Raw genomic sequence first — 15,896 nt, 5'->3', positions numbered from 1 at the left:
CCCATCCGTTCCAGGTTGGGACAGGAACATGGGCTACTTTCTCTCTTTCTGTTGCCAGGTGTCGAATAGCTACACCATGGTCAGAAGTGTTAAAGCCACAGGCTCCTCCTGTCAAATTTAACGCAGCCCAAAATCCGGCAGAACCCAAAATCGGGGCCGTAGCTGAGGACTCATTCCGAGGCACAGGGAGGAGGGGTACTCCTCCCAAAGCATCTGTAAGTCACAGAGTGCAAGAGGTTCCAGGTGCAGACCGTGCAATTGGTTCGGTTTTGCAGAATAGGCTTCCATTTCTTCGTGTTGCGGGCACCCCATTCTCTCATTAGCCGCTGGGTTACCTTAAGTGGTATGGGCGCGGTGATGGCTAGAAATAAGAAGATCGCCATCCCGGCCAAAACCATGTCCCCCCTCAGCCCTACCTGCATCATTTGGGCACAGGGATATATATCTATTTCCTAATACCTTCCTTCTTCTAATACCTGGGGTACCTCCCACAAAGCAATATACAAAGCTACATATTCATTCAAGGGGAAAGAAAAGAAAATGTCCTCTTTTAGTTCACGCTGGATTCTTCTCTTGCCGTGTGTAGAGATGCCAGCTTCCAGCAGGGTGGTCGTTTGGTGGGCGCTGAGCCGATGCAGTGAGGAGAAGCATGAGGCGATGTCTGTAGGGCACCGAGAGATGATGAGTCGAAGATGTCCAATCTCATACTGCCTGGGGTTTGCTTCATCCTTCAAATCAGGCCTGCTGTAATATATGCAGTCAGGTGTTGGAGGCCCATCCTTTCCCCTAGGTAACCAGGTTAAGAGTCTCAGTAATTTGCAGCTGCAACCGTGGGTGCATGGGCAATATAAGTCAGCTGCTAGGCGTTTCATCATCTCTGCTTGGGATAGAAAAATAAGTTCCTTTCATGTCCACCAATGCTGGCACAGCATGAGGAGTGACGCACGTAGTTTCTTGTCCAAAGGTGAACCTGTCAGTTCTCTTTTAGTCAGTGGCAGCCGCCACTACTGCTCACATGCAGGGAGGCAAACCTTGTTCCGTAGTGGTTAATTTTTCAGACAAATAGGCTATAGGTTGGTCATCATCAGGGTCTAACAATTACCTTGATAAAATTTCCTTGATAAAAACATATTTTGCCATGTGCAAATGGCTTTGGATACCTACTAGGTCCACAAATCACCATATAGCATATATTCATTACACACACAAAAACGACAATTTGAGCCCAACAAAGGACTGCTGGACATCCAAAGGGCCGCATTACCTCATTAATGCCTTCTGTTTCTTCAGCCAATTCCCATCCCTGTACTCTGCTGCCCTCAGGACCAAAGGCTTTATCCCACTTTATCGCTATATGATCTTATATACTGAAACACCCTTTTGTACTGTCCTTTTGTCTACTTCACCTCCTTTTCTTAAGTCCTTTCTAAATTATTCAATCCCATCATCATCATCATCATCATTATTATTTTCCCTTCTCATCCTCTCTCTCTCTCTCTCTCTCTCTCTCTCTCTCTCTCTCTCTCTCTCTCTCTTTTTACACAAAGATGAAGTACGTTAACAAGGTAACACAGGTGGTGATCTGGCATCTGAAATCATTCACACAAACAGAAAGCTTAAAAACACATTAAAAAACATGTACCAGATGCTGGCTCTTTTCCAGAGCTAAATATGATTGTAGCATACACACACACAAATTAAAAGAAGAAATTAAACCACAAAAGAATGAGATCCTCTTGGAAGGTAGCCTATTACCATGATTATCCTACCTTTTCCTTTTAAGATATGCTTCTGTTTAAAATTCTTTCTGCAGAATATTCACAGTGAAAGGGGGTTCTGTTGGGCTGCATTTGGAAGTTGATTGACCTTTTAAATAAACTGTAGGACAGTCCTTCCTAGTTTCCCCCTCTTATTATTTATTATTTATCTGCAAATAATTTAATCCTTGATATACATATTCACGTACTTAATTGGCTTGGGACAGTGGTTCAGTTAGAATTATGGTTCAGTTAGAAAAAGTTAAGTGCTACCTGCTGTATGGCTGAATTTTCTTATAAGAAAACATCTGATGACAGTCAGAAAGGGTATTCCTATTAAACAGGAGGAATAAGCAACTCATGCTGACTAAATATAAACTCATTTCTGCATCTGTATATTACACACAGAAGGAGACAGAGTGCAACTCAACTCTTTAACACCACCCTCTTTTTTTGGCATATCTATTTAATTCAATCCCAGGTAGAGCAGATGGGGGGGTCGGGGGGGTTGAGATAGCAGGTACCAAGACACTGTTTGGGGGGAAAGGTTCCTGCTTTTTCCTTTTCATAATGTGGAACTAAATATTTGACCTAGAGCACTAGGAACATTTTAGAGAACACCACGTAGAAGGCTATGACAGCATACAAGCAGCCCTGATAAGAAGTGCCTGATAACTTCCATATTTGAAACCACAAAGAAAGGCACAAGCCACAAACAAACGAATACAGGCAGTGGGGCCTCTTGCTTGGTGTTATTTGCTTTATGAATTAAGTCCCAGTTTCTCAATACACACACTTGCTATTCACCCCAACACCCCAACACTCTCTGCACTTCCTGCAAGATTGTATAGTTGAAGGAAAGGGCCTCTAATAGAGCTTTTGTTTGCTTTTGAAGCTTTAGAAATTATTAACACAAAAATATTGGGTCGGATCTACCCACTAGTCCTCTGGGGGGGTAATTGTATCAATAAGCATTGAGGTATTTGTCTATCAACATCTTGATTCTGCTGTCACTAATGCATTTGACAACTTTGGAGGTTCAATCAACACGAAGAGCTTCAGTATCTCCTTTTCTCGTATAAGATGTTTGTTTTGGAACACTTTCCACAGCCAAATGTGAACAGGGAAATAAAAGTTATTTTGCCTAAGACCTCTTCTGGCATGTACACTTAGAAATCAAAAAGGCCCATCTCAATTTTCAATTAATAGATATCCAAGGAGTATCTTTCATGGGAGGGACATACTAAAAAAAAGCACAAACAACATTCCAGGTCCCTACTCTTGCTGTTAATTTATGGATGGTTAGCTGTCCAGCCAGTCAAAAAGAGGGCTGTTCCATAATATATTATATTCTTAGTTCTTAATTCAGAATTCTTTAAAAGCTGGTTTTACTCATGAAAACCTCAACCAAGAATCTTAGTGTGGATCACTCCACATATCCATGTAGGGCTGTGACTAAGGTGTGTTGCTGGTCACACAGCCTCTAACTATTCGGCTTTTACTATGTTTAGTAAATTCTCTCTGAATAAAAAGAATTTACTCTCTCAATAATAGCATATTATTGCTCATATAATTAGCTGTATTAATTACTCTCAATAATAGCATATGAATATATTAATTTCAGTGATACTAATCAGCATAAAACACTCAATTGTCTTTACAACCCATTACCCAACCTTTCTCCTGTTCCAACATTCTCACTTCTCTACCCTCTACCTCTCACCTTTTCTACTTCCCTCTACCTTCTCCAGCCCAGACCACTACTTCACCTTCTGCATACATCTCACTTCAAAAGAAGAGCCTTCTCCGACAGACCACTACTTCACCTTCATACAATTGTTCATCCCTTTTACAAATAAAAATATTATACGCATTTCAAAAATATAAAGGTAGTGCAAAAATCAATTTTGGTTGAATTTAAATATTGCTATGCAATATTTGGTGATTTGTAATTTTCCTTAGTGTTCTCTGTCCCCATTTTAACCTGGTTTCCAGACTCCACCAAGGGCTGCATGGCGTCTTTGTTTCTGTGTTATAAACACAGACACTGCAAGGGGGATGATTTACTGCTTTGTCCCCGTAACCCTCTTACTTCTCTTCTCATCTGTCTGAACATGGGATGGGGGAGTTAAAACCCCATCCCTTTTGACAACACTACCTTTTTTCATACATTTGTACATTTTTACTTTTGATCAACATTTAACAAGTGGTTTCTAAATCCACCAGGGTACCTTATGCAACAGAGTCAATAAGAAACAATCTTATTAACAAAAACATCTTAACATACCAGGTAGCTCAAAGCACAGTGAATTGATGACATTCAAATTCTGAAACCAGTACATGATTATATTAGTAATTGAAACCTTCCCACCTTTATCATGAAAATATAAAATTTGACCTCATTAACAACTCATGTCACTTTTAATGTTAAAGACCAAATAATCCTACCCTTTTTTTTAAAAAAAATAATACTTGTACTCTGCAAGATTCTGGGTGTTTTAAGGTCTGTTTCCCAACCCCCTAAGATGCAGCACAGTAGATGTGGCAGAATCGGGAACCCCTTCATGCAGGGTTCTATTCCTGTTGTCTCTGCGCATCGGCAGAGCCCATATTTTTTTTTCCCGGACTCCACGTGTTGGCAATACAATACAAGCCAACTGGACGCAACTATGCTGGTCACTGCCAGAATACAAAAAGGAGCTTACAAGGGTTTTCAACAGTAGCTTGACATTTCCAATTGTCCCCAAAATAAAACACTGTGTGGGTTGGTTTCCTTTTTTTTTTTTCCCCCTCTTCCTTAAACCCTGGGACACTTCACCACCTAACATTGTTTCTCACTCAGTCACCTTTCTCCGCGTCCTGTTAGTGGCCTAGACGGACTCATGTTGCTAAGAACCGCACCTTACAAGGACCACACTTCGCTTCGTCAGCGGCTCTGAGCCTCGACGTCTCATCCACTCAAAACATTCACTGGAGTGTCCCCATACACAAATAAATAGACATACATACAAACCCCATACACATACGAACCCCATGGACCTCCCCAACCCCTTTACCCACAAACTTCCCAAGACCGGTGGCACTTTACTGCTCTTCTACCGGCAAACCAGCGGCACACTACTGCTCTCTACTGGCTAAACCCAGCGGCACTCTACTGCTCCTACTGGGCGGGGCTGATCAAACCCCTGACTCCCACAAAACAAGCTGTGGAGCCTACCTTTCCCTTCCCTTGGGCACCCTTTTCCCCGTGCAGCTGCTGTCTTTCTTCCGTCTCTGCTGCGTCTCCACTCAGGTACGGTGTGGGGGGCTCCCCCTAGAAAATGTAGGGTGCGCGCTTGGAGCCACCAACGCCGACCGAGCTGTTCGCTGAGCAGTGACGCCCCGGTCCTTCGTCCTTGTCCTCAGAGAACGCGGGTTCCCGGCCAATGCACCAAGAAATGTAGCCTTATTGGAGTTCACCGATTGGGTCTGCGTTGCTCCGGGACAGGAGGAAGGACGTCAAAATGACACCGAGGTTGTTTCAAAGAAAGAGTTTATTCTGCTCTCCGGATAGCAGAAGGCACTTGCGTGGTGAGTCCACAGCAAGTACAAAGAAATGACAGGTTTCATGCAGTTTATATATCCTCCAGGCACCCTCTCACTCCTCCCCTAGGAGCCCAACCACGTCGGCGTACGTACACAGGTTGACATCACATATGTTCCTGCTCTGGTACTCTTAACCATAAAGGGATCTTCCTTCCTGCACTCCTGACCATAAAAGGATATTCCCGTTCCTACTCCTATCTTGGAGCAAGAGGTCACTACTTCCGAGAACATGCTCTGGCGTTAGTCCCAGACTTGGGCCTCTGCATCATTTGTGTTCAGAACATAAGATATGTCTGTGTCTGTTCTACTGGTAGAGTCAAGGCCAGTCTTGCCGTCAAACTGATAAGGGAGATAGCTGTGTACTTGTTTTGCATTTGCTCAACGGCTGACGTTTATGCATTTTAGCTAAGGAGAAATGGGGATTTTGGTGCAGTTTAAAAACTGCCTGCACAGTCAGTTTTGGGGTTTTGGAAACCCATTCCTTCATTACGACAGGTATGGGGCAAGTAAAAACCTGGCTCAGCTGAAAGGGTGTTTTTGCAGGGACTGTCATCCATGAGGGGTGCCTGAAAAGCACTTCATAGGATATGATACGATAATCTTTATTGTCATTGTCCCATACAGAACAACGAAATTGAAAATCTACACCAGACATTCAGAAATGAACAAGCCTGCTATCCCAGCCTGGTTGACCCCCTAAAAACTCTGATACCCCATAATTAAATACCATATACTCCCATAAAGACTACCTTACACTGCATTTAAAACCAAAATTGCATTTGGATAGAAACTGTTTCTCAGGCGGCTAATCCTAGTCTTCATAACCCTGTACCTTCTTCCAGAAGGCAGAAGCTGAAAGAGATCATTTCCGGGGTGCACACTATCCTGCGCTATCTCTGCAGCTTTCTTATGGCACCTGGAAGCATAGATTTTATCCAAGGTGGGAAGAGTGCACCCAATTATTCTCTCCGCAGTCTTGACAACCCTGGACAGCATTGTTTTTTCCCTGGCCGTGCAGCTCCCAAACCACACACACAGACCATAAGTTAATACACTCTCAACAGTACAGTGGTAAAATGCCATCAACAGGTCCTTTGAGAGATTGTTTTTCCGGAGGATTCTCAGAAAATATAACCTCTGCTGTGCTCTCTTCATCAGGTGTTTACTGTTTTCTCCCCAGGTTAGGTCGTCTCTCAACTCCATTCACAGAAATCGAAACTCTTTGAAAGGGGCTTCAGAAGATCTGGAAATCAGGACAACCCTGGAAGGTGCTGGACTCTCTTTCATTGGAAGCTTTTAAACAGAGGTTGGAAGGCCATCTGTCAGGGATTCCTTAGCTGCTAGTCCTGAAGCTAAGATAACCCTCGGGTTCCCTTTCTACTCTACAATTCTATCATTCTCGCTAAGTCCCTTGCAAAGCACTATCGTATGTTTTGGCAAAACCCCTGCAAGAAAGAGAAGCCACCTGTCAGATGGATTGACAGGTGTGGCCGGCCCCATCCATATGTCAAACTTAGCCTGCAAGGGAGATCCAGCTGCACAGAGAAGAATACGAAAGGCTGACAAGGGAATCCCAAGATTTCACCAGAAGCGTCTGGCTCCTTCTCACATTCCAGTCTCCTTGTTCCACCCTGGTGAGATATTTTTTAAAAATAAAGGCTTCCTTTTTCGTATGCTGCTTTGAACAACACCTCTAAGAGCAGCCTCACCATGGGAGAATGTTACGGAATCACTGTGAGTATCCCGTTATTGGCACAATGTGCATTTTTTATAGTACAAAACATTTATGTCCTTTTTCTGAAGCTGTGTTTGCTCTAGCTCTGATTTTTTTATAAGCAGGTTGATGCAGTGGATAGGAGTCCCTTTTATCAGCTCCATTTGCCAAAAAGTCTCCCTCGCTTCTTGGGTCAGATAGGAACTTGTAACACTAAGCCATGCTCTTCTACGTCTTCCAGCTTGACTTCTACTATGGCCTCAACCTGGGGCTGCTCTTGTGGTGGACGTGTCCCAAGGTGAAAGACTTCTGGGAAAAGATTTATAATGAATTGAAAAAAATGTTGAAATATACCTTTATTAAGAAACCAGAAGCCTTTCTACTTGGAATAATAGGATTGGAATTGCCCAAGAAAGGTGTCAGATTGTTTTCGTATGCCACAACCGCAACTAGAATTTTACTGGCCAAAAATTGGAAATCACAAGAAGTACCAACAGTGGAGGAATGGCAGATGAAGATGATGGACTTTTTGGAGCTAGCCGACCTGACCGGAAGAATCCACAACCAGAAGAAGGAGGAGTATCAAGAGGAGTGGAAGAAATTTAAAGACTATTTAGTTAAATATGCTAAGATAACATAAATAGAAAGACTTGTGAGTAACAGGTTGGCCTAGGATTTAAATATGTGAAATTGTATAATATCATGGATAGAAGTCAAAATGAAAATAAAGAAAGATGCTAATTGAATAAGTAAATTTTATATGAAAATAGTGTTGGAAAACTGCTACAATGAGCTACAGTGGTGCCTCGGGTTAAGTACTTAATTCGTTCCGGAGGTCCGTTCTTAACCTGAGGCACCACTTTAGCTAATGGGGCCTCCTGCTGCTGCCACGCCGCCGGAGCACGATTTCTGTTGGAAACTCAGCCAGAGGGATTTGAGGAAGCCACTTAACAATGATAAAAAAGTGGGATTATAGCAGTTAAGATAAATGTTTCTCTGTTTGTTTGTTTTTGATACTGTAATTTTTGTTTGTTTGTTGTTGTGTTTGTTACAATATTGGAAAATTAATAAAAACTTTTTGAAAAAACAACAACTTGGGGCTGCTCTGGAAAACAACTCAGAAGATTCAGTGACTAGAAAACTGATCCCGTCATGTGGATGTGGGCCAGAGGAGGTTAAGGGGTGATATGATAGCCATGTTCAAATATATAAAAGGATGTCACATAGAGGAGGGAGAAAGGTTGTTTTCTGCTGCTCCAGAGAAGCGGACACGGAGCAATGGATCCAAACTACAAGAAAGAAGATTCCACCTAATCATTAGGAAGAACTTCCTGACAGTAAGAGCTGTTTGACAGTGGAATTTGCTGCCAAGGAGTGTGGTGGAGTCTCCTTCTTTGGAGGTCTTTAAGCAGAGGCTTGACAACCATATGTCAGGAGTGCTCTGATGGTGTTTCCTGCTTGGCAGGGGGTTGGACTCGATGGCCCTTGTGGTCTCTTCCAACTCTATGATTCTATGATTCTATTCTATGATCTTAGTCAGCCAATTTATTCCAACTGCACTGAATGCCAATGTGCTTGCAGGTTCAGTTCAGTTCATGCTTTGCTATGAACACCTTCAGGACAGTCACATATCTCAACCACCACCTACCCTTACACTAAAGCTAGCATTACGGGAGGCAATATTCCCACATCCAGCTCCAAGTCTCAAATTCACCCAAAGAAAGAAGCAGTGTTTCCCCAATGCTATGGAATGACCTTTGTCCCCCGAGGTTCAAATGTTCCTCTCTCTACTGGCCTCCCTGGGGCTTCGGGGTAACAGAGCTACCAAACTTGTCCCATGTACTAACTTGGATGCTCAAAATGTGGCTAACAAAAAGCTTTAAAGAAACAAATAGATATCTTTTTTTGAAAAGAAAACAGAATTATGGCAAACGAAGTTAGCAGGAATGGACTAACACTTGTAGTTTAATGGTGAATTTTGGATATAATGGAGATGTAAAAGATTTGGATTCTTATAAAAGATGCAGGAGGAAATGACTAACAATAGGACCCACAAAAGGGAGGAGGGAAGTCCAAGAGATTCTTTGGAATCTTGTCTTTATGTTGTATGTTGGATATGTGAGTTTAAAACGTTAATTTGGAAAACCAAATAAATAATTTAAAAAAAAAAATTATGGCAAACAAGAGCATGACCGTCTTTATGATCAAGGAGACATTGACACATTCTTCCCATCCTAGCAAATATTTACCTGCTCAACGCGGTGCCTGGTCTGGAGATACGGGTCGTACCTGGCACGGATGGCTCTCATGGAAGTTGGCTGCCGGAAACAAGGAAAAGTGCATTATTTTGATTTAATGTTTGTAATCTGCTTTTGCAACAACGACGGCTGAGCTCAAGAAAGCTCAGAATAATCGCACAACAGCATTAAAAAACAAACATTGCAATCACTAGATTATCAAACATAGTAGCATATAAATAAAGCAAACTACAACAAATTCATCAAAATGATTCAATAAAGCCAGAAGAATTCAAAGTTATTTAAAAAGCATTCATCAATACGATAAACCCACAAGTTACGTACATTCAGCTTTGCATGCATAGCATAAAAATAAAATGTCAGGAGTCAGAAAGGGAGCAGGGTTTCTGGAGAAAATAACTTTGGCAATCCTGGCCACCATTGAACCAATTGAGTTCTGACTGCAAGAATTTAGCTTAGGTGCAATCACCAGAAAAATCACCCTGGCGTAAGCAGCAGGCTGACTGTATGCAAGAAACAGACAAGGCCACTTAGAAAGGCCTGCTCCTCAAACTCTCAATGCCGCCCTGACACCATAATGATTGAGGGCTTAAAAAGAGTAGACAATGAATTAATTTCAAAGCAGCGAATTGAGGCCATGCTCCCATCAGGGTCCCCGATTCACGATGACCATTCCAATACGATTTTGGCTTTCATCATAAGCAAGTCTCCACCTAGTGGCCAATCAATTTATCAAAGGCCTTTAATTATTATTTTTCCTTGGTTTACAAAAATGTGTGCATTGACTCTCTTTGCGGGTTGTAAGGTTTTTTTCTACAGATCAGTTACATTTGTTATGAGACTTTAGTGCTGAGTACTGTATAAGGTTGGGGGAGAGGAGGGGTGGTTAAACTTATATTCTTTTATATAGCGTACATGTGGGGATTTGTGTCAGCGTCAACTGGGTAGGCTCTCTTTCTATTCGCTTGTTACATTTCTTTGGTAGTGAGAGGGATTGGGAGAGCCCAGAGTGTGGTTGGTTGCAGTGAGGTTTGTCTGCATTAGTGAGGGGGCAGGGAGGGCTTGTTGGGTCAAGTAACCCAGATGGATTTGTATGCTGTTGGTGGGTTCTTGTTGTTGTCTTGTTGGGCTGTGATAAAGGGGAGACTTACTCGGGTGAAGAAGTCCTCTTCTATTTGACCTCATGTCAGTTTCAGTTTATTGGTTAGCTTTTCTAGTAATGCTGTTTCCCCTACAATTTGGTATCACTGGTCCCTGTTCACTCCTGACAGGTCTCTCCACTGCACCTTTTCTCAACCTGTGGGTCCCCAGATGTTGTTGAACTACAACACCCATCACCCCTAGCTAGCAAGGCCAGAGCTCAGTGATGATGGGAGTTGTAGTCCAACAACATCAGGGGACCCACAGGTTGAGAACCGCTGCTCCAGTGTCTGGCTATGAGGCTTCTGGCTGTTGAGAGGAGGGGGGTTATAAGCCTGTATAATGTGAGTGGTCAGTATGATCTTGCAAGGAAAAAGCTTTGTTATGGGTAGAAACGCAAGTGATTAGGAGAGGCTCCGCACACCCTTTCAAGCCAGCTGAATGTTTTATAATGGGGGTTGGCTGGGGTGGCAATGGCATTATGGTGCAATGACATTGAGCTCAAAGTTGCTCCACCCCATCAATCATGTTGACTGCCCTTTTGGACACTGGGGAGCATCTACAGTGGTGCCTCGCAAGACGAAAATAATCCGTTCCGCGAGTCTCTTCGTCTAGCGTTTTTTTCCGTCTTGCGAAGCAACCCTATTAGTGGCTTAGCAGATTAGCGCTATTAGCGGATTAGCGGCTAAAAGGCTATTAGCAGCTTAGAAAAAAGGGGGGAAGCGAAAAATATCGCTGCGAAGCAAGCCCATAGGGAAATTCGTCTTGTGAAGCGCATCAAAAAACGGAAAACCCTTTCGTCTAGCGGGTTTTTCGTCTTGCGAGGCATTCGTCTTGCGGGGCACCACTGTACAAGTTTAACAATTTCAGCTAGAAATAGAGCAAGGTCCATATTTAAAAGCCTATGCCATAATGCATTTTCTAGGTCTCTAGATACTCTGAGGAGGGACTTGGGTGGCGCTGTGGGCTAAACCACAGAGCCTATGACTTGCCGATCAGAAGGTTGGCGGTTCGAATCCCCACGATGGGGTGAGCTCCTGTTGCTTGGTCCCTGCTTCTGCCAATCTAGCAGTTCCAAAGCATGTCAAAGTGCAAGTAGATAAATAGGTACCGCTCCGGCGGGAAGGTAAACAGCGTTTCCGTGTGTTGATCTGGTTCACCAGAAGCAGTTTAGTCATGCTGGCCACATGACCCGGAAGCTGTACGCCAGTTTCCTCGGCCAGTAAAGTGAGATGAGCGCCGCAAGCCAGGAGTCAGCCACGACTGGACCTAATGGTCAGGGGTCCCTTTACCTAGATACTCTGAGACTCTTCATGCTTTTGCTGCAACAGATAAACAAGGCTACCCCTTTATAATTTAAGTCCATATTTGATGAAATTTAGTTTGGGGGAGGTAGGGTGAGAGAGGACTTGCAAGATCATCATGAGATGAAGCCTATGTAGATGCTGAATAGCTTAGGGCAATTCAACCTCTTTAAAAACCAAATATTTACCTGCCTCTCACCTAGCGTCACACATGACATCACATACAAACCACCAGTGCCACATAAAAATTTCTGGCATCACACCCAGTAAAATTCCTGACATCACGCCCATCACTGAGTAAACATACATTCCCTGAAGAAGGGCCCACAGACTCTTAAAGCAGTACCTCGTATCCTGTGTAAGACTGTGTTGAATATTCAAAGTCAGAATCGGGACCCCCTGGACAGTACCTGCATTTTCAAGAGATAAACAGAGTCAAGCAGAGGCAGACAGTTTAGGCTAGCCTTCCCCCACCTTGGTGCTCTCCAAATATTTGGGCGATGTGTCTCATAATCGCCGACCACGGAAATCTCTGCTGGCTGGGGCATGATGGGAACCAGCAACGTCCAGAGAGCACCCAGGGTTGGGTGGGGGGCAGCTGGTTTAAAGCTGACGTGCTCTTCCACAATCTGGAGGCAGCAGGAGATTCTGCCCATTTGTAGGGCCCAAAAGCAGTGAGGGAAAACCCACAAGGTGGGCACCCCCCACTGAAAGGTGCTTGTGTTACCTACCTATTTGCATTATTCCATTTATATCTCACTTTTCCTCTGAGGTGGGGTACCTAGTTCTCCCCCTTCTCACATTTAATCCCCACAACAACCCTGTGAGGAAGGTTAGGCTGAGAAGCAGTGACTGGCCTTAGGTCACTCAGTGAACTTCATGGTAGAGTGGGGATTTGAAACCCCGTCTCCTAGGTCCTAGTCAGAGATTCTGAAGCCACTAAGCGAGTGTTGACCGGACAACCCTAGTTAGTCTTGGATGAAACCTCCAGTTAATTACTGTGCATTATTGCACAACTGGGGTCAGGGGCCATTCAAATACAGTGGTACCTTGGGCTTACATATGCTTTAGGTTATAGACTTCGCTAACCCAGGAATAGTACCTCGGGTTAAGAACTTTGTTTCAGGATGAGAACAGAAATCGTGCTCTGGCGGTGCAGCGGAAGCAAGAGGCCCCATTAGCTAAAGTGGTGCTTCAGGTTAAGAACAGACCTCCAGAACGAATTAAGTACTTAACCCAAGGTACCACTGTATCTTTCTCTTTGAAGTAATGAATACAGATCTTTCCTTAAACAGTTAGTTATTCATGAAGATTTACTTCCCGCCCCACTTTTAAGCAAGGGAGATGAGCAGTAGACCAGAACGTTATTTAGCTGCGATTGCTGCACTGAAAGGGGTTGGACTGGATGATCCTTTGGGTCCCTTCCAATGCGACTGTTCTGTGAGTCTATGACAGGCATAAGCAAACTCTGCCCTCCAGATGTTTTGGGACTACAACTCCCATCATCCCTAGCTAACAGGACCAGTGGTCAGGGATGATAGGAGTTGTAGTCCCAAAACATCTGGAGGGCCGAGTTTGCCTATGTCTGTTGTATGACATATACCTCCTCTGCGGGAGGCAGTGGGAATCACAAGCAGAGAGCACTGCTATTGCACTTAGATCCTACTTGAGCACTTCCCATTGGTGGATTTGGTTGGTCACTGTGAAAACACGATGCTGGACTAGATGGGTCCCTATGGGCCTGATCCAGTTCAGGGTTCTTCCTAGCTTCTTACATTTCAGTTGTCTACAACCCAACCTGGCAACATTTCTGAATATTCCAAGGCTCTACTTACACACAAATGTTTCCTGTGAAGTTAATGTGTGGACATCTGTGCGGCTTACACATCACTGCCACAACAGCAATCTGAAAAAAAGGAGAGAAGCATTGCAGAGAAGTTATCACAGTTCCCTTGAGAAGAAAATAACAAAACTATTACATTTAAAGGAATGGAAAGATGTACGTACAGTGGTACCTCGGGTTAAGTATGTAATTCGTTCTGGAGGTCCGTTCTTAACCTGAAACTGTTCTTAACCTGAAGCACCACTTTAGCTAATGGGGCCTCCTACTGCCGCCGCGATGCCGGAGCACGATTTCTGTTCTCATCCTGCAGCAAAGTTCTAAACCTGAGGTACTATTTCTGGGTTAGCGGAGTCTGTAACCTGAAGCATCTGTAACCTGAAGCATCTGTAACCCGAGGTACCACTATACTTCAACAACCGCCTGCCTTGTGCAGAATACCCTATACCAAAATGAGTGTCCAACTGAGTCATTTTTAGGAACATGGGAAGCTGCCTATGCGAAGATAGGCAATGAAGGTCCTGGACGAGTCTCCTTGGGGGAGAGCATGCCACACATGGGGAGACATGGCAGAAAAGGTCCGTTCCCATGTTGCCACCCTCTGGACCTCTCATGGTGGAGGCACATGAAGAAGGCCCTCAGACAGAGATAGATAAAACTTTATTCACATTAGCCAATGGCCATAGCAACAGTAAAACATCACAGTATACACAGAAAAGGAAATATGATATAAGAGCACAATTTAAAGTCCTGAATCAGAAGCTAGTTAGTGGCCCTCATTCTGATTGCCCCTGCTATGAACCTAGCAACCTTTGCTGTTGTCTGCTCATTTTGATCTGACAGAAGAAAGGACATTGCGGCAGTGGTTGAGTGCCCTGGGATGGTTAGTATGAATGGGGTGATGATCTCGTTCCTCAGGTCTTTGTAGAGAGTGCAAGACAGGAGGACGTGTGCCGCTGTTTCGGTGCTACCGTCTCCACAGGGGCAAAGACGTTTCTCAGGCGGGATCTTTTGGAATCGACCCTCAAGAACCACAGATGGCAAAACACCCAGTCTTGCAAGTGTAAAAGCACGTCTGTATTTTGGGATAAGAAGTTTGCACAGATATGGGGCCAGAGAATCAAAATGGAGAGGTGGAAAATGAACATACCATGGGCAGAATCTCCTTATAGGAGGCCCTCAGATGATGATCACAGGGTCTGGGTTGGTTGTTGTGAAGACCTCTCCTGATTGATGGTATAAACTTGAGGCACCTGGGTTCACACCCCACAACTAGACCACTAGATCACAACACGGGGGATAATCAACGTGGCCTCCAGATGTTTTGGACTACAATTCCCATCATCCCCGACCACTGACCATGCTAGCTGAGGCTGATGGACACTGCAGTCTAAAACACCAGGAAGCCCCCTTTTCAAACAACGAACAGGCCTACCCCACTAGCAGTGCGGATGGGCTTCGCCTTCAGCTTGGGAACTAGCACTCTGCGATACTGGGGAGGCACCGCAGCAATGATGTCCACTAGGCGGGGCTGTGCCGAAAGCCCATACTTTGCAGCTGTCTTGGTCTTTATCCTTGAAAATAAAAGAGTGTGATTTAGTGAGGTACTATACAGGGAGGATAAAGGACATGCACAAACGGCAGAGGGCAGAGAAGAGCAGGAGACCGGCAGCAAGAATATTACTGGCACCAAAAAGGAAGCAAGAAGAACTACTGATGAAAGAAGAATGGAGGATGAAACTGATGGACTATGCAGAATTAGATAAACTAACAGGTAGGATTCGAAACCTGCAGGACCAGAAATTCTCAGAAGACTGGAGTAAATATACAGATTAGTTGAAAAGCAACCGTGATGAACAAATTATGCTAGTAGGTTTGCAAGAAGTTTTGTAAGGTGTATTATTTGAAATATAGCAAAAAAGATAATGAGGAGAATTATTAGTTAAGGATAATTAAAGGTAATAGGAAATTTAAAAATGCATAATACGTGAGAAAGAACAGAAAATCATCAGAGGTGTTGACGGAAGTCCTAAAATGTTGTATAAGATGAGAAGTTATGTTGTATGAATGCTAGAATTAATATGTTAAAAAACCAATAAAAATGTATTAAAAAACAAAGAGAAGAGCAGGAGATGGTGGCTGGCCGGCCAAACTTACTTGTTCAAGTTGACATCTTTGCCCTGGTCGTGAGCTTCAATGAGCTGCTTGATGACGTCTGAGATGGTCATCATCATCAGTTCTGCCCGGCTGAGGTCTCCTGAAACAATCAATCAATCAATAAAAATTTATTATTTGTAC

At 43.8% G+C, this 15,896-nt stretch overlaps 1 protein-coding gene across 1 annotated transcript in view; it reads right to left on the bottom strand.

Moving 5' to 3' along the window:
* The window catches only part of ELP3 (elongator acetyltransferase complex subunit 3), a 125,035-nt gene that overhangs the window by 107,023 nt on the left and 2,116 nt on the right, over positions 1 to 15,896 (bottom strand). Inside the window, exons 2-6 of the mRNA XM_081904108.1 lie at positions 15,756 to 15,855; positions 15,034 to 15,172; positions 13,594 to 13,664; positions 12,105 to 12,168; positions 9,306 to 9,374 (exon numbers count right to left, since the gene is read on the bottom strand). Coding sequence (XP_081760234.1) covers positions 9,306 to 9,374; positions 12,105 to 12,168; positions 13,594 to 13,664; positions 15,034 to 15,172; positions 15,756 to 15,855 — 443 coding nt within the window. The remainder of the gene's footprint in view (positions 1 to 9,305; positions 9,375 to 12,104; positions 12,169 to 13,593; positions 13,665 to 15,033; positions 15,173 to 15,755; positions 15,856 to 15,896) is intronic.

This window comes from Podarcis melisellensis (genome assembly GCF_964234715.1).
Source record: "Podarcis melisellensis genome assembly, chromosome: 3".
Classification (NCBI taxonomy): Eukaryota; Metazoa; Chordata; class Lepidosauria; order Squamata; family Lacertidae; genus Podarcis; species Podarcis melisellensis.
The sequence above is the reverse complement of the archived record's forward strand: the minus strand, read 5'-3'. Positions and strand labels throughout refer to the sequence as shown.